Here is a 19355-nt window from a genome sequence, read left to right as displayed (position 1 = left end):
GTTCAGAGGTAAACAATTTACAAATTAAAATATTTTGAAAACAGTAATTTAGCTTCAACAACTGAAGCAAAATAATCAACATAATTTTGCTTTGAAGTAAATTTTTCATGACAATTTTTTTAAATGACAATATTTTTGCAGTTATTTGCTTTGAAGTAAAAATTGCAAATACATTATTATACAGAAATTGTTTTTTAAAAAAAATCAGCCTTGCAAAAGAATAGCGTCACACTTTGGCAAATTTTCATTTATTAACATACTTTCTACAAAATTGACATAATTTAAATTTTTTTTAAAGTACATATTTCCACATAGGATGATAAAATTTGACAAAATGTTTGACACCGAGATAATAGAAACAGAAAAACTTTTTTCAATACAGAGTGAAAATATATAGAAATTCAAACCTTTAAACATATTTCAAATAAATATAGTTTTTTGACTAATTAAACAATTTTTTTAATATATCTTTTGTTCGTTTTATTAATTTTTTTAAATGGTTGCTTACAGAAGACACCCAAGCATCCTGCATTACACAAGCAATGTATAGTAAATGTTTGTTATAAAAAAAAAAACTGTTCAAATAAAATTATTACCTAGTAACATGACAAGTTATTAAACCTTTAGAATCCTTCTCAACTATCATTCGATTTTTAGAGAGCTGCTCGTGCATTAATATCACCTTTTCTGTCCCATTCACAATAAAGTAACCACCTGGATCTAAATGGCATTCATTCAGAGCAATTAGTTCATATTCAGTTTTTCCATAAAGTCTACACTTTGAGCTACGAAGCATAATCGGCATTCTAAGAGCAAAAAAGGATATATATATATATCTATAGCATAATAAATAAATACAAAAAAACATGAAGGAAATTAAGAAAAACAAGGGAAAAATTACAGAACAATGAAAAAATGGGGGAGGGGAAATAAAAATTATAATAAAAATAAAAAGAAACGGAGGAGAAAAAAAAATTTCGAAAAAAGGAAAAAAATAATTTTCCTGATTTTTAAAAAATTTTTTTGTCCTTTTTTTCGGAATTTTGTTTCCCCCGGTTTCTTATTATTTTTATTATAATTATTTTCTCCTTTTTTCATTGTTCTGTAATTTTTCCCTTGTTTTCTCTATATTTTGAACTAATATATATATATATATATATATATATGGATTAAAAACTAAACATATATCTCTAAATGTGTAAGTAAATATAGTAAGTGAAAAAATATAAGAAAAAATGTATTGCTTTTTCATCATTTACTTTGCTGTACCTAATTTAACATTCCTACTTGGAGAATAATGATTGTCATTGATTATAAAAGACAGAACTGCCATATTCATACCTGCCAACATTGGAGAAACAAAATAATGGAGATTTTACTAGCGACATTTTTAGGCTACGAGTAAAGTTTTGACACATCATGCAAAATTATGCAAGTCAAAAAGAGAAATATTATAAGCACTTACATATAGCGAAGTAAAAAATATGTATATAAATCTTAATCCAAAGATAGTTTAGAAAATTATTTATAATTACTCTAACTATAAACACTCAACATGCTGCAGTACTGGCAAAAGCACCATCTGATCAGGAATAAGAGAAGTATTTTTGCCATCAGCGAATATTTTAAAGGCAAAATTTTTTGTTAAAAAAATCTCTTCAAACAAGAGAAATTTGAAAATATCATCGTAAAATACAGGAGTCTTCGTTAAAAAACAGAAGACTTGGCATGTATGCATATTTATTTTAATAATAAAACCTAATCCCAAGAAACTGATATTATTCAATTAAAAACTTCATTTGCTTCAAAAATATACAAATTGGAAATAACAATCGATATGTTTCAAGCGTTCAAAACAGGAGCCCATTTTTCAAGAATAGCCAGACCTGAATGAAAAGAAACCAAAATGATTTGTAATAATGTTACAACCTCTCCTTTTTTTTCAAAATTTTTATTCACATTGGACAAATTTTGAAAATGAGAGCCTGTTTTTGAGCACTTGAAACACGCCAACTTTTAATCCAAATTTCTATTCTTTGAAGCAAAAGAAATTTTTAATCAAATAAGTATTAAAATAGCTTCTTGATTCCTTCCATTTTGAAAGAACTGATGTATGCAAAACAATCTAAACGTTGCTTTTTAGTCGTTTATTTTGCTTTTGAGTTATTGGTGCTAAACAGTAGTAATGAGTCATTTCAATAGGCAACTGTAAAAGACAAGGCAAAAAATAAGGCAACTAACTGTAACAATCGCCAAAAAACGATTAGAAAATTACAATGATTTATGACGACATAACGAATTCAGCATGTGAAAAAGTAATTAGCCCAATTTAAAATTCGTGTCATAACAACATATCAAAAATCTTCTTGCTTGAAAACTGAGTGAAAAAGACTAAAAATGGAAAACTGCTAAGGAAATGGTCAGAAAATGATGTGAATTAAATATGGAGTAGTCGTGAATAAAGCAAATCAAAAAGTGAATACTCAAATTCAAAATTCCAGTGTCAAAATAGCACTGCATTAAAAGTATTGGAATTTGAATGACCATGTAAAAATGACATAAAAAAGAAAAATAGCTAAAATAACTGCCGAGAAAATGATCAGAAATCAACAGGGATAAATGATTGGAATAGTCGAAAATTATTGAAATTTGTGAAAAATCACATAAAAAAGATGGAAAAATGATCAAAAATCCAGGTCATCAAAAGTTACTAACAATTTTTAATACTGCGCTTCTCTGTAACTAATTGGTTTTTTCCTAGCAAAGCAATTTGCAACTTGCTAGTCGACGAAATTGCGCCTAGTTAATTTTAATTATTTTATTACAGATAAGTCAAAGGTAGCACATTTATATCAAAATGTAGTAATGTTTACATTTTGGTGAAATTAAGGGGCAAACATTTACAGAGTTGTTACTAATTTCTATGAGTTCATTTATATGCAGATGATATATTGAGTTAAATAAAGACAAAATTTAAAAAGTAAAACACATTACTTTCCAATATTTACATCTTTTTTAATAGCTCTTCGTTGATTGTGAACAAATTCCACATCGACAGTGATGGGTGCACTGTAGGTTATATCTCGCAAACGGCACTGAAAATAAAATATATCAACAATATTAGGAAATAAAAAATTCAGACAAATAGTATTCAAACAGAATATTTTCAATCAAACTATCATATCCTTGGAAAACAATCTTTTGAATGATGTCTAATTTTGACCATAAAAATATGATTGAAACTTTTCAAGCTATAGAAATATGATATGATGAATTGAATTTATTTTATTCATAAGTTATTTTTACGAGTGGTGACTGGTAAGTATAACTTGTCACTGCCAGCATGTTTATAAAACACAAAGATGATAAGAAGAGGTATTCAAAACATTCAAGAGATATGCAAACCATATTTTAATATAAGAAGTCAGACACAAAAACATACTTTCTCTGAATAAACATACCTTTTTTTCGACGGACACATATTTCTGACCTCCAAAACCTAAGGGGTAGCCGCAATCTGTTATGGTTCCAATAGTATGGTCAGGAGAGACCCCCAAAGTTTGGATCACTTAACATTAATTTTATTTTCTGCATATTTCCCTGTATCTCGAGAACTATTTTAGTGAATTGAAAAATTTCAGTAAATATTTTCTATTTTTGATTGTCTTAATTAAAAATGGTTAAAAAACTTTTGAATCATAAGGCGAAATTTTTTCCATCATTTTAAAGAAATTTTACATGGCAAAATACAAAATTTGAGCAAAATCAGTTGAATAGTCCTGAGAAATCGAATTTTAAATATCTTACTATTTTTAAATTAAATTTCTCAGGAACTAGTCAACAGATATTGGTCAAATTTTGTATTTTGCCATGCAAAATTATATTCTTTAAAATGATGCAAAAAATTGCAGGGTTCATACAGAGATCTGAAGAAGAAATCCAAGGAGTATCCAAGGAGTTCAAAATTTTAAGGACTTATCAAAAATTTAAAAACTTTGCGTAAAAGATAGCTAGACAGTTTTTAATTAAAAAGCAGTTATTATAAGGAACTCGAAAAAATTTATATTTTGCATATTTTTTTTCTAGCCTTTTTGAAATATATTTTGACTTAGTCAAACTTCATCAAGAAAAATAAAGTTATCACTTTTACACATAAACACACTTTCCAGTTTCAAATATTTCAATAAATCTTGTTAAAGAACAGATGTTAAAGATTAACATAAAAACCTACCAATCTTATATTTTTAATTTGAATACATAAGAAAATCTAAGGCATTTCATACAAAAAAAAAAAAATCACAGTAAATTAAGTTTGCTTGTAACATGTAAAATTAAAATTATTTACTGTTATTTTTTTTTTTCGTTTAAAGTTATTCTTAAACTATTAGATTTTGGCAGCTAAGTCATATAATTTAGTTTCCCTGCTTGGACAGCAAATTTATCAGCGAACTTAGTAAGTTCATCTATGCAACACAATAATCTAAGGCGTTTCTAAGGACTAACTTGGAAATCTAAGTAGTTCAAAGTACTCCTTGGAGACTTTTTTTATTTCCAAGGAGTTTCTAAGGAGTATAAGGAGTCTGTACGAACGTTGAAATTGTATACCTTACAATTAAAAAGCTTTTCGACCACTGTTAAACGAAATATATTTATTTTGAATGCGCAGGATTGGATGTAGCAAAGTGCCCCTAGACCAGGAATAATTTTNAATAATCTAAGGACTAATTTGGAAATCTAAGTAGTTCCAAGTACTCCTTGGAGACCTTTTTAATACCAAGGAGTATAAGGAGTCTGTACGAACGTTGAAATTGTATACCTTACAATTAAAAAGTTTTTCGACCACTGTTAAACGAAATAATAAAAAATAATAAATATTTATTAAAAAATATTTTTTGTATTGCATTATATTTGAATTTTATAATTGAGAGCAAACATTTTTTAACTCGCTTAAAAAGTTCTCAAGATATAGTGAAATGCACAAAAAAGTAACATTAAGGGGTGCAAACCTTAGACTGCTCTCCTGACCAAACTATTGTGACCATATTTTCAAGAGTGGGCATACCCCCTATATTTTTGGGGTCAGATATCCGAATCCGTCAAAACAAACGGTATGTTTATTCAGAGAAAGTGCATTTTGGCGTCGGTCTAATTTCATAACTTTATCGTCTATATTTATTAGCATATTTAAAGTCACTAGAGTCATTAAGATTGAGTCCTAGAACGTTAACAGTTGATCATTAGATCAAAAGTTATTCAGAATGGACCTTTTTTTTTTTTACACACTGTACATGTCTTCAAAATTTAAATCCATCGGTTGTCTCGACTAAACATTTCATTTCAAATCTATCCATTTAGTTCGTTACTTACTTGAAAAATAAATTCATCTTTATAAATTAAAGAACCATACTTAGGATGAAAGCAAATGATTATTTGGTGCTTTTTAAATAGTGAATTATAAGCTTACAATTACTTAGCTTTAAGATTCACTAGTATGAAAAATATATAAAAAGTTTAGAAACAAGAAATTTTGACCTGAAATGTGAAATACAACACAGATTTAGTTTTTCTGTAACATCTAAGCATGCCTTTTCCTTTTTAAAAAACTGTAAAAAATTGTTTGGTCAGGAAAAGTGGCTTTTATACATCAAAATCTTAAATTAATATGATAAAGATGTTAATACTCACTTCATGAGGAGTGGTCAAATTCATCATTTGATATCCCTCTTCAATTGTAGGATTTCCAACACTCACAGAAAGGTATCTTAATTAAACAGGAAAAAAATGATAGAATTATTATTAATATTTCACAATTCTTTTGACCATTAATTACACCTAGGTAAAAAAAAAATTGGTGGTCATTTCACTCTTTTTTATTCATAGAAAATTAAAGATATTTCATGATTATTGAATGATAACATCAAAAGAAATAGTAGTTTAAGTAGTTTTTTTTAAAGACTTTTGTCATCGATTAACTCGTTTTCAATGGAAGAATGTTTGTTTCGAAATCAGAAAAATGTCAAACACCTGCTTTCGGAGTGATTTTCTGAGAATTGAAAAAAAATTCAGGTGCTATATTAGAATGAACAGTTTAATTCAGATGTTCTTATGGACAATAATATAACAATGCAACAATAAAATGGCAAACGGAACTTCGGGTAGTTGTCATTATAACGGAAGGGGGAGTAGTCATACTAAAGATATAGCTATACCTAGATATAGCTATACAAACGAAATATACTATATATCTTCTTCTGGATAAACTCAAGCAAGATGATGAAGTGAATTTAAACAAGAGGGCATTATAGAAATTAGATATGACACTATTTCATAGTGTGAAATTATGCCACCTTTAAAATATAGATTTCATCATTTTCACACAAAAAACTTAAGCAATAATAAAAACATACGTAGATTTAATCTAAACATTTCTTAGAATTAAAACGTTTAAAACAACAATCCAAAGCTTATATAGAATCATCACATTGCGAACATATTATTAACATATTTTCAGTCACACGAGACAACACATTTCATCCAAGATCACAATAAAATAATGACTAAATAGGAAAGAAATTAAAAAAATTAATTACTTTATATAATATGATGGGTCCACATCAGAAACAATTTTTTCGTTTGCTTGGACAATTTTTTTGATCTAAAAAGACAAAATTTGTATCAGTAAGTTTCTACTCTACAGGATATTTTGCTCTTATGAACTGGTGCAAAATGTCCTTCATTCTATTAGTTACACACACACACACATATATATATATAACGTCGTTGCCGAGTGGAAGGATAAAAACATGTCTTAGACAGGGAAGGAGGGTACAAAATTTATTTATTAATTATTAGACAGAGAGCAGTCATAAAAGTGGTCACGAAAAGTTGTGTTTCTTCATTATATGTTAGGAAAAATCTTGCAAAGTAAAACCGTAAAATGTTTCAATTTTAGGAAAGAGGGAAATCTTAGTAATTGTAATTGGTTTATCAGATAGGTCAAGCGATTCCCACAGAGAGCAAAGGGGGAAATATCTTGCTTTTAATTACTGCATACTTGAGCCAAAAATAAATTTAAGGGCAGGATGTGAATTTAAAAGGTTGAGAAAGCGTTTTGATTAGAATAATAAAATAAAAGAAAAAGATTTACAGAAAAGAACTAACATAAAAAGATTAATTGAAGCTTTTTTATTTTACACACACACACACATATATATATATATATATTAGGGCGTATCGAAAAAATCGAAATTTCTTAGATCTTTTTGCGGTAGTGCGGAAAAGATGTGAATTCCTATTATTAAAAAATTAGCGGAATCTTAAAACTCTGGGTTGATATCTTCTGTTGCCTCAGTGGGCCTAAAGTTCCAAAAATTGGACTCAAAATGATTAAAATACAAAAATTAATACATAACCACAGATTTCGCTGATCGGTTTAAGGTAACACTTAAAAGTTACAATATTGTAAAAACAAAAACTATAAAAAATTTTAGAATTACAGAATAATATCTTCTGCCGCCTCATCGCATCTAATTTTGGAAATTTCGACGCATTTTGGTACTTTTCTGTATAACTGTTTACTGCTTGCACAATGCACAATCGAGACAGACTGGATTTGGCGCTCTGCCAAAAAAATAGAACAACCTTATTTTGATCCTAAGAACCAAATCGGAGATCTGACGAATGTTGAGAACTTTAAAACGGAGGCAAAAAAACTATTTGACATATCTGCCTGTAAATGCGCGATTTTTAAGGAGTGTGTCTGTCCGAAAGAAAGCAAAGCTCCTGGAAATGAGCAGGTGTTCCTCATTGACCAACGAACGGAAAGAAAACTGTTTATTGGAAACGTTGATGTTCCAGAATCAAAACGACACCAGAAACTTCAAACGCGAAAGGAACATGATACAATCTGCAAAACACGCGTCTCTTGCTTCTGTGTCAAGCTATTCAGTACAAAATGGAAAGAAAAATGAAATAGAATATGCGATGGAGATAGCGGCGGAGGAAGACAAGGTGGGCACCAAACACGCGTCTTACACTGTGTCGTTTCAGCAGCCCATAGGGAGTAATCAAATGCGTTTTAAACTGGATAACACAGTTCTTGTCAGTCAAAGATCAAAGATATGGTGTATCCAACAGAGCCACGGCTGCTATTGCATCGAGTGTTATAAAAGATTTGGGTTTAATATCGGAATCAGATACCAGCCTCGTTACAGACAAAAATAAAATATGGAGGGAAAAATCGAGAATTTACAAAGAAATGTCTCAAAATCAATTGAAAATCGTTCCACTATATATGGCTTTTACTTTAATGGACGGCAGGACAAAACTTTAACATCAGAAACACGAGGGCAAGCAGTTCCAAAGAACAATTGTAGAAGCTCATTACTGTATTCTATCGGAGCCTGATTCTACATACATGGGACATGTTACGCCCGTAAGTGGATCTAGTCTTCATATATCTAATAGCATTTACGAATATATAACAGGTGATTTATTGGATGATTTTCGTAACCTTTGTGTTCTCGGGTGTGACGGCACTGTAGTGAACACAGGAGTGTTTAATGGTGTAATTCGCAGGCTTGAATTGAAACTTCAGAGACCAGTACAATGGATTATCTGCTTACTTCATTTCAATGAGTTGCCATTACGACACCTATTTGAGTCCATTGCAGCAAGTCATCTGGACCCACATCTTATACCGGAGACATTGGACGGAACCTCAAAGGATGCGAAAAGCTTTCAATTGTTGCTTTTTATAGCGAGATGCCAGATATTGATCCCACCACTCTCAGTTCAGATCAGAAATACTTATTAAACATTTTCACCGCCATTAGTTCTGGCGTTTGTTGTTCAGATCTAGCTAACCGGGAACCAAGAACATTGAATTTGGCTCGCTGGCTAACAACTGCTAATCGAATACTGAGGTTATATATATCTACATTAGACCCATCAAACGAGTTACTAACTTTATTTGTATTCATTCTAAGAGTCTACGCGCCCTCATGGTTCCGAATAAAGATTCATCCGTCCATAAAAGATGGTACTAGACACCTGTGGCATTTCATCAATTCCTCTCGATACTTGCCTAAAAAATATCGTGACGTAATCGAACCAATTATTTCTCGCAACGCTTGCTTTGCAGCTCCAGAAAACATGCTTTTGGCCATGTTAACGGAAGAGAGGTGCCCTATTAGGACCCTTGCAACTCGGCGGATTATTAAGGCAAGGGGAGTTAGCTTGGAAGGAAATGGTGTTCGCAGATTCGTTATTCCTGCTTTTAACTTTGAAGCAGCAGGCTATGTAGATCTCATTGACTGACAAGCTTGTTATGTGACATTGCCTCCCGTTCTCAGAGAGATCAGTTTTCAAGAACTTCTGAAGATGATAAAGGACGGTATGCCAATGGACTGCTGGGACTTTATTAAATTTCCTTCACACGCACACAAGCAGTGGAGCGGATTGTGAAACTAGTTACTGCAGCTTCGGGAAAAATAGTTGGGCCACTGAATAGGGATAGATTTATTAGAGTGGCACTAGAATCCAGAAAACATATGTCAAAATTTGAGACAAAAAATTAATACAAACAGTAATGGTTTTGTCATTTGTATGCTTAAGAGGTAAAATAAAGTCTCCCTTCCCATTAAAATGAGGTAAGTGTGAAGTTTATTTACTTAAAATTTTGCCTTCATTTTCCAAAATTTTGTGGCGATGAGGCGGCAGAAGATATTAAAATATAATTCTAAGATTTTTTATGGTTGTATTTGTTATGGAATAGCAACTTGTAAACACTACCCAAAACCGATAAGCGAAATAAGGGTTTGCTTATTATTATTTTTTATTTTAATGATTTTTAGTCCAATTTTCGAAACTTTCGGCCCACTGAGGCGACAGAAGATATTGACCCAGAGTTTTGATATTCCGCACAATTTTTAATGATGGGTGTTCACATCTTTTCCGCACTACCGCAAAAAGATCTAAGAAATTTCGATTTTTTCGATACGCCCTAATATATATATATAGATAGATATACATATACACACACACAAGCATACTGAAGTCTTTGCCCAAAGAAAATATCGTAATTAAGACAGTGAAAAATAAAAATAATTAACTTTTTATATTCCGTTTTCAATATTCAAACAAAGTAGAAACGCAAAATTTAATCATTGAACACAAAAGCTAAATTAACCATTACTTTGCTTTTATCGATATAGCCCTTTTAACAACCATTACACCTTTACACAAAAAAAAAAAATTCTGGATCAAATTACAGTAAAAGTACTAGCATAATGAGTGTCGGTCCTTTTTAACTGTAATTTGATCCAAATTTTTTACAGAGTACACAGCTGAGAAACTGAATTCTGTAGTGTTTTTTTACTAATATTTTTCCAGGTTATTCTAAACAATGTCGCAATCAAATCTCACTCTTTAAAAATTCATTTGAGTCATTAAACGAATCTGTTGACAGGCCAACGCGTGCCACTGTTACTCACTCAGGTTGAGATCAGATGATTGTGGGTGGAGGTCATGGCATTAAAATGAATTTTTACTTTTCTTTTGATTTTACAATTAAGGTCATTATCTTATTGAGGAATGATTCCATTTTATCTTTTGTTCTAGAGGAAACATAAAGAATTAAGATATAATATTACATTTTGTCTAATATTAAAACTGGGCCAAATCTCTAATCCTTCTTTAAGAAAACATTCAAGACCTTCTCCATGTTCTATTACAACTTTATTAACTTTCTAACATTCTTTCTGCAACATTTCTTCAAACATGCTTTAGCCCCTTTTTTTTTTTTTTTTGTGAAGTACAACCTTGGTATAATTGATGCAAATAATAATATAATAATAATGGTTGTGCCATTGATTTAATGTTTGACTTGTCTTATTTTAATGTTTCTAAAATAAATCAAGACATTACACCTAATTTTCTAATCTTAAGAAAGATTTTCTGCAAAATATTCGAGCATTCAAATTTTCGTGAGGCTGTCACCCTTTCACTGTGTGGATTGAAGTTTATTCGTTACTTCAGTGATATCAGTTGCTTCAAATCTTCTATTTAGCTTGTTCATAATAATAATAATATACTTCTATTTTAAATTTTTGTGGCCATTTTTCCCTGTTACTATCAAAACAAGGGACAACTAGAACTTACTAAGATCCTTATAAACTTATAAATTCTCTTCATTCAAGTTTTGCATAATAGAACTTATATGCTCCAAGTGGTATTAGAATCTAATTAAAATTGATTTTAATTTTAATTTTTAAAACATAAATCTTGAATAAGGAATTTGGGAAAAGACTTTTGCACACCAGTGTATATGGGTGATTCTTTTTAAACATGACATTTTGGACCAAAAAATTTCTTCAAATTTAGTCTTCAAAATAATCTAAAATTTTTTTTGTATACTTCTTCAGTTACATTTATTAATATCTTACAGACAGCAGTGTAATTTATTGACATTTGCTCGAGAAAAAAAATAAAATTGGAATTCACCAAATCTTGAATGCCAGGAAAATGACATATTAGCTTAGAAGTTTAAAAAACAGTCATTTTAAGTTAATAGTAAGTAACTCAACTTAAGCCTTTTTGTTATATGGACCATAAATTGCTTAAATTAATTATTTTTATCCACTGTCGAAAGAATCAAATTTTTTTTTGTTGCTGTTATGTACAGAATAAAATTGTGTATAATAATCAATCATTAAATAAATAAATAACTTTGATTACATCCAACCATATTACAATCATGCATAAACTTGGTATTAGGTTAATATTTGCTCTTCCTCCTTACAGTATTAGCAGTTAAAAAAATTTCTGGTAACGCTTCAATGTCCTGGGATTCATAAGCCAGGAAAATGACAGCCAGAATAATGACAAATTTGCATATAACTTTTATATGTATTTTATAGCATATAACTTGACTTTAATATTTTGGCCTAAGACGTTTACATTCTTCAGAAAACAACAGGATTTCTTAAATAACTCAGATAAATCTATGTAGTTCATGTTATCAATGATTTCGAGAAGCCAGAAAAATGACAACACAAAAACCTACTCATTTTGAAAAAATTTTTGAAATAGATTTTTAACCAGAAAATTGGTTCTTTATTCATGCAACAAGACATATAGGAGGCCATCTAATCAATCTATTAACATAAGATATTGATTGCTGGCTCTATCTATTTTGGTTATAAACCATTAAATAAAAGTAACCAGGAAAATGACAGATTTTCTTGGGACAAACAAATTATTGACAGAAAAAAAATTCTTAAATGAAGTCTTTGTAAATAATAAACCCTGCGTATATTCTAGAAATGCTTACACCGGTTAAGATAAAAAAAATTAGATATTGAAAAATTTATGGGAAGTTTTGAAGCTAGTTATTATTGGAAACATTGCTTGGGACATGCCAGAAAAATGACATTTTGAAGTTCAATTAAATATTTTAACAATACAAAACAGTCAATGCTAGAGCAAAGTCATTTTAAAATGCTAACAGCAATGCAATTTATAAATTTTTTTTAAAACAAGTTCTTAAAAACAAATGATAAAATACATTCTATGTTTACATGAAATTAAAATTGCAGCATAACATGGTATCAAGAAGAAAAAGAAGAGCGAATTCCTACGTAGTTGGTGAAACACTTAAATGTCCACCTAAGTATCTTTCAAGCCTACGCACTTCCTCAGAAAGTCTGATGTAAGTTAACTGCCATTTAAATCAAATCAAGAAGTTTGCACTTCATCAGTTCGGTCAGGAAAATATCCCTTCAGGCAGATGAGATGTTATTCCTTCTTATAAACATACTGGATGAGCAACGCGTTTCAAGTTGCTGCATGCCTGTACTCGCTGTCATCCACAAAGTCCAGTCGATACAATTATTAATGCAGATTGCTTCAGTCAGCTAATTTTTTCTTACCACTTCATGTATGGGTTTTAAATATTTTCCAAACAAAAAAAAATTATAATATGTAATATTTAGTCCCATCTATTTAGGAATGTATGATTATGCAACACTTTTAAAAAACTAAATAATCTCGAAATTTTAAAATAATTAAACTATTTCAGTTATTCAAACTGATTGTATTTAATTAACTTAAATGATAAGTATTACCTAATTAAATAAGTAAAGTGAAGAACCAAAGAATGAGATAGCATATATATAATGTTATAATAGAACATAATATAATTTGGCAATAGAAAAATAAAATAAATATAGTGGTTGTCATGATTAATTAAACACAAAAAATTTAAATATAATATGTAAACATATTACCCTTTAAAAATTCTCATGACACTCAGTCAAAATTTACATTTCGAGTACACATTTATAATTTTTTTTTTTTTAATTAAGTGGTCTTCTTAAAAGATTAAAACAAAAATTAAATAATGATCAAACAACTTACCCCAACATTGATAAAATGATCAAATGAATCAATATGTTGTTTAACTAAGCCTTTGGTTTTCAAAAATGCTGCCACTAATTTTCCTTTATCCTTAAAAAAAAAAAAATTTAAACAGAGGATGGTTTTAAAAGAATTATCAGCAATTTTTCTTTATGCAAAAATTAACTAAAATTGCATCATTTCTCAAATGCAGAATTAAAATAAAGTATAAACACTTAAAAGTGAAATAAAATATTCTTAAATTTTATTCTAAGTCTCCTCAAGGTTGCTACAATAAATAGAGAAGTAGATATTTCATTTAAATTAGAAGAATTAAGGAAACTATCTAGTGTAGGTTGTAGGCACAATCCTGACAGATAAATCAGCTTTTTTCTTAAAGAAAGAGCAAAAATACTAAACAGCTAATTCTGAAGAGCATAAAAAATTTATTTTCTAAAACTTTTGGACAAGAAATTTGGCAGTAAAAATTGTGATTTCTTTGCTAAAAACAAAATCTTAAACTTGAATGCAAATATAACTACAGCAACTACACATATCCAACAATTTAATAAGTTTGTTTAATGCTTATTATTATTTTTTTATTCTTATTACATTTGTAATTTTAGGAATAAAAAAACATATGCTTATTAAGATATAATTATTATGTTTTAATTAAAAAAATTATATTTTTTTCAATTGTTTGATTCACATGGTACGATATAAAAAAAATTAGTTTATTATTTAGATTGAATTTAATTTTTAGCTATTTAACAAAGTACTTAAAATTAGCCGTTTTCAAGCATCATAAACAATTGCAGCAACATTGTTATTAAATATATTACTCTCAGTTGACAAAAATAAGCAAACATTATTATCATTTATTAATTTTGTAAATATATTGTGAAATTTCTAGCTCGGGTTTTTCCACTACTTATTCATTATTATTTTTTTTTCTTTTGAGACTAAAAACAAAAAATAAATAAAAACTTTAAAAGTCTAAGATATGTGTAAACAAAATTTCAACTTGTAATTGCAAATTCAAAAAACAAGGTGTTTTTAAATAGCAAATAACAATAAAATTACTTACTTCAATAGTTTTAATAGGAGCTGCTAATTCGTTAGGAGTTAAATTATCGAAACCCAAGTAATCTGCCATTATTGAAAGAAAACAAATGCACGTTTTTCTTGCTGTTTACAATCGGCAGAGGAGGCAATTGAAAATAGAGATGAAATGAACTTTCCGCATCAGCGCATATTGATATTCTGGTATTATTAACAGTGTTGCGATAAAAAACTATTCATAAAAGATAATGCAGATTTAGGCTCAACCGACAGAAAAATTTTATGCTGGTTTCTTTCGACTAATTTTTATTTTTCGCAACTTTTTATTGTGTACAACTAACAATAATCAAAATTCAGTGCTTTGATAAAAATGTGTTTAGAGCTCGCATGGAAAATTTGATAATGAATAATAAACTAATGACAACGATTTATTTTCTAATTTTTAGATAAGGTTTTTAATAAATTTAACACTTTTCGAAATTTTGAGACTCAATGAGAATCGTTTTAAAAACTTAAATTTTTGTGAACAATACTTAAACGTTGCGCGCGCCACCGTGCTACAATTTATATTTTTCTGACGTAATCAACAACATTATGGGTGATGGATTATTTTGGATGTGTAGCAGTGCGCAACAATGCCATTGCCCCGGTGCAAGATGTTATTGTTGACAGGCTTCGCATTTACTGAATTATTTAAAACGGGGTAGTTAATTAATTATATGGTTGATGTCTGATATTACTTAAAATGGATTCTAGGGGAGATGTGTGCGTGGTGTATCGGATGAAGTTGCCTCACTTTGTTATTCCATGAAGGAAAATCGATAAAAGTAGGTCCAACCAAAACAACGTTAAAATAAAAGCAACCTCATTATGCGAATGAGATTAATGGGATTAAAAATAAAATTATATTGCGCATGCGTGTGCTATTCTATAATTTTTAGTTTTTCAAGATGGATGCCGTGATATCGAGTATAGTTCATATGGATAATATAGTAGAAAATAATAACATAATACAGCCGGACAATGCTAAAACTCGACAGGCGACCAGGTATGGGGTGAGACTGTTCCGTGAGTACTGTGTACAGCATGGTGTGGATGCGATCAACAATTTACCTCCGCGTGAAATAGCTGCTATGTTGAAGGGCTTTTATGGGCAAGCTCGTACTAAAGATGGCCAAAGATTTAGTGTTAATTCATTGATTGCAATAAGGTACGCAATTAGTCGGTACTACAGATCGCCCATGGTACACCGAAAAATAGACATTGTGAAAGATAGTGCTTTCAACGATGCCAATGAAACTTTCCGAGCTGTTTTAAAAGATTTAGAGCGAGAATCGCGAAGTTTAACATGTCAAAAAGATTTACAAATGGTGGATATGGACGATCGTAAGAAATTAAGGCACTATTTTGAACACGCTATCAGTACACCGAGGGGACTTCTCCAGAAAGTGTGGTACGATCTGATGTTGAGGGTGGGACGAAGGGGTAGAGAAAGCCAACGCTCCCTGAACAGGACTTCCTTTAGGATCTCCAAAACAACGGACGGCAGGCAATACATTTACCAGGTACATAATTTTATTTTTTTCTCTCATATTTACTTAGATTATAGGAAAAAAAACATTAGTATCTAAAGAACGGAAAAATATATTTAGCTGCAAAATAAATAAAAATTATTTATAGTCTTATTAATAAATAAAAAAAGAACTGTTTACAAAATAAATAAATATCATTTTTTAGTAAGTGAAACAATTTTTTTATATAATCGGTTAAAGGTAAATAAAGATTGCAGAAAATAACATTTTTACAAAATTAAATAACTTAAGTTTTGAAAAAAGTAAGCATAATTGGAAAATCGTGTGTTAGTTTAATTAATAAATTTAAGCAACTAAAAAGTGGGAAAAATGAGCACAAAAATCATAAATTAATTTCATTAATAAACAACCAAAATTTTTACATAGATGAAAATTATTTAATTCTCCAGAAATAAGCAAGTAAACAAAAAAAAATCCCTGAAAATAGTTAAGCATAAAAGAAATTCAATTTATTTTCATTAATAAGTTCAACAACAAAAAAGTAGAAATAAATAAAAATAATTTATTACCTTTATTAATAAACTAAAGAGTTGAAAAATGTTAGCATAAATAAAATAAAAAAATATTTAGCTACAAAATAAATAAAAATCCTTTCTTAGTTTTATTAATAAATAAAATAATTAAAGACTGGAAAAAGGAGTGTTTACAGAAAAAATAAATATCATTTCATGGTTTTATTAGTAAGTGAAACAATTAATGAGTAGAAAAATAGTATTTAAATTATTTTAAAAATTCATTAAGTTTCATTATTAAGAAAAACTTCAAAAGGGGAGAGATTTCCTTATTGTGATCTGTTTGCAGCCCCCCCCCTCCTCCTTAAGAAACTGTAGGGGAAAAACATCACAGAAAGAGACCAACTCAAAGGATATAACTCATAGCCACTCCTGGGCAAACCTCCAAGTTTTTTTTTTTTTTTAAATAGTTTTTTCTGTTTAAAACAGGGCTAAATAAAAACTTTTTTTTTTTTTTTTTAAATAAAGCTTAACTAATGAGGATTTTTTTGAGGTTTAAATTTTTTAATATAAAACATGGTATATACTATTAGTATACAATTTTATTACATATAGTATATAATTTTATTACGAAATCTATAACAGCATACAATGTTAATATTAGAAGATTTGTCAAACATAAATTTTATTTTAAAAAGCTTAACAAATTAAATTATTATACTGCTTTATTTCATTTTTAATTAGATGAGGTACAGCCAAAAGTGTTTCTCAACTTCAATTAATTAATTTTATTTTATTTAAACTCTGTTCTAAAGATATTTTAAAATATAGTTTGGGTGATAAGTAAAAGACAGTTCTATCAGAAAAACACCCAATATTCTTTACAACCTAGTAGGTCTTTTTTCATTTTTTACATTTTAGGTGTGCCCATTATCAGCATACAAAAAGTGAGATGGTCTTTAATTATTACTTATCAGTGACACAAAATTTTTAATTTAAAAAGTAACACAGAACCTAAACTTAAACCAACCAAACAATGGAAATCTAAGTCCATGTGGTGAGAAAAATATTGAAAAGAGCCTTTCCATTTTTTAGCTAATATGCTGAATCTGAAATACAATGGTAAAAGCCTTGCTATATTAAAAATATGCATGAGAAAAGAGGCAGAGGATTGGATTTCTAAGAAAAAATGTTGAATGGCTAATTCTAGTTCTGTGTTTCAGAATAAAAGATCAAGTGTGTACCCACTAGAGTTGGGTTTTTGATGTCAAACTAGTTCTTGACATGACTGTCAAAAACCAGTCAAAAAGTGTCAAAAACCTGGGGCAATTTTCCTTTCTTAACATTGGAGACATTTTAATACATACTATAATTATGGTTTATATTATTTATTGTATTTTAAAAATATTGCAAAAATTTATTTAAACTATTAATTGGTTTTTCGATTGGTAATCTTAATAATTTAAGACCTATGTAACTATTCGATGTGAAACAATTAAACAAAAGCTTACACTATTGTCATATCAAAAAAAAGAGAAAGTAACTCAAAATATTTATTATTAAGAGAAGGAGGAGGATCTTTGCAGAAATGTGCACATTTTGAAACCCATCTCAGAAACGGAAAATACAGAAAGCAGTTTAAAAGACACTTATTTTGTTAGATTAAACAAAAAACTATTATTAAGTAAATGTAGTTATACTTTAGTAAAGTGTACAAGCATTCCTGTCCATGTCTCAAATTAAAAAAAAAAAAAACATTTTTAAATAAAACTTAGGTGATTATTATTTACCCGAGAAACAGAGTGATTGTGAATTACCCCGGGTCACCCTAAATTGTTTGCCAATAATTATCTGATCTCAACATATATTTTTTTAAAATTGATTCTCAATATTTATTCTTATTTTAATATAATATTAATTAAAATCAAATTTAAGTGAGCAGAATATATCTGACCAGGTGAACAAGGCTTTGGAGAAAATTCAGCTGCCCTGGGAAAACTTTTGGTCCAAAACAGTTTTATCCTACAAAATTTTTTGTTGAAAATTTTTCACTTTGCAAAACTTTTTTTTTGTTAAAAAAACGTATGCCAATTTGTCTATTTGTTAGTTTGAATTCCTTTAGTTAATAAGTGAGATCTTAAATTTAATTGAGTAAATTATTACTGTTTCAATTTCTATTATTTTTTAACACCTATGCTCATTTATTCAAAAATTTTGTATAATCAAATTAATTTTTTTCTTATACAAAGCATGGCTCTCACGGTCCTTAAAAGTCCTTATAAACTGCTTATTTTTTTTTTTTTTTTTTTTNTTTTTTTTTTTTTTTTTTTTTTTTTTTTTTTTTTTGGAAAATAAGGAGCCCTTAAAAGTACTTAATATTGGTACAATACAAGTTTTTTAAAATTCCTTAATTTTTCAGTATCACTATAGTTGATCGGAAGAATTTTTCAGTACAATTTTTTTAAACGAAAAGTCAATCTTTTATCACTTAGAATTAGACTATTCATCAAGGGTAGAGCATAACAAAAATTATTTCCTAAAATCTTGAAGAATTCAATAAATTGGTATAATATTTCAATGTGTAATAAGTAACTGTAAATTTATAGAAAGCAGTAACATTTTTTAAAAATTCATGATTGTGCTAAAAGTTAAACTGATCTGTAATAAACAGGGTTTGAAAAATCCCAGCCCGCCTAGGTTTTTTTAATCAAAAACCAGGGTTGGAGTTTTGGACAGGACACATGGGTTTTACTGTCTTAAACTGGGTAAAACTGTCCTAAACTGTCTTAAAGTGTCTGAAACCTTGAACTTTGGTAAAAGGTAAAAGTTCTATAGGTGTAACCATTCTACACAT

At 29.0% G+C, this 19355-nt stretch overlaps 2 protein-coding genes across 2 annotated transcripts in view; one reads left to right on the top strand and one right to left on the bottom strand.

Moving 5' to 3' along the window:
* LOC107438030 (RNA polymerase III subunit RpIII128) overlaps window positions 1–14922 on the bottom strand; it is a 46137-nt gene extending 31215 nt beyond the window's left edge. Inside the window, exons 1-6 of the mRNA XM_016050188.3 lie at window positions 14483–14922; window positions 13417–13506; window positions 6591–6655; window positions 5686–5761; window positions 2995–3095; window positions 597–806 (exon numbers count right to left, since the gene is read on the bottom strand). Of these exons, the coding sequence (XP_015905674.1) occupies window positions 597–806; window positions 2995–3095; window positions 5686–5761; window positions 6591–6655; window positions 13417–13506; window positions 14483–14551 (611 nt within the window). The 5' untranslated portion in view covers window positions 14552–14922. The remainder of the gene's footprint in view (window positions 1–596; window positions 807–2994; window positions 3096–5685; window positions 5762–6590; window positions 6656–13416; window positions 13507–14482) is intronic.
* Window positions 14923–15033: 111 nt separating this feature from the next.
* The window catches only part of LOC107438031 (uncharacterized), a 35646-nt gene continuing 31324 nt past the window's right edge, over window positions 15034–19355 (top strand). Inside the window, exon 1 of the mRNA XM_071179404.1 lies at window positions 15034–16022. Coding sequence (XP_071035505.1) covers window positions 15408–16022 — 615 coding nt within the window. The 5' untranslated portion in view covers window positions 15034–15407. The remainder of the gene's footprint in view (window positions 16023–19355) is intronic.

This window comes from Parasteatoda tepidariorum, chromosome 4 (assembly GCF_043381705.1).
Source record: "Parasteatoda tepidariorum isolate YZ-2023 chromosome 4, CAS_Ptep_4.0, whole genome shotgun sequence".
In the NCBI taxonomy this organism is placed as follows: domain Eukaryota; kingdom Metazoa; phylum Arthropoda; class Arachnida; order Araneae; family Theridiidae; genus Parasteatoda; species Parasteatoda tepidariorum.
Note: the sequence above shows the minus strand (reverse complement) of the source record. Positions and strands in the feature narration are given on the sequence as shown.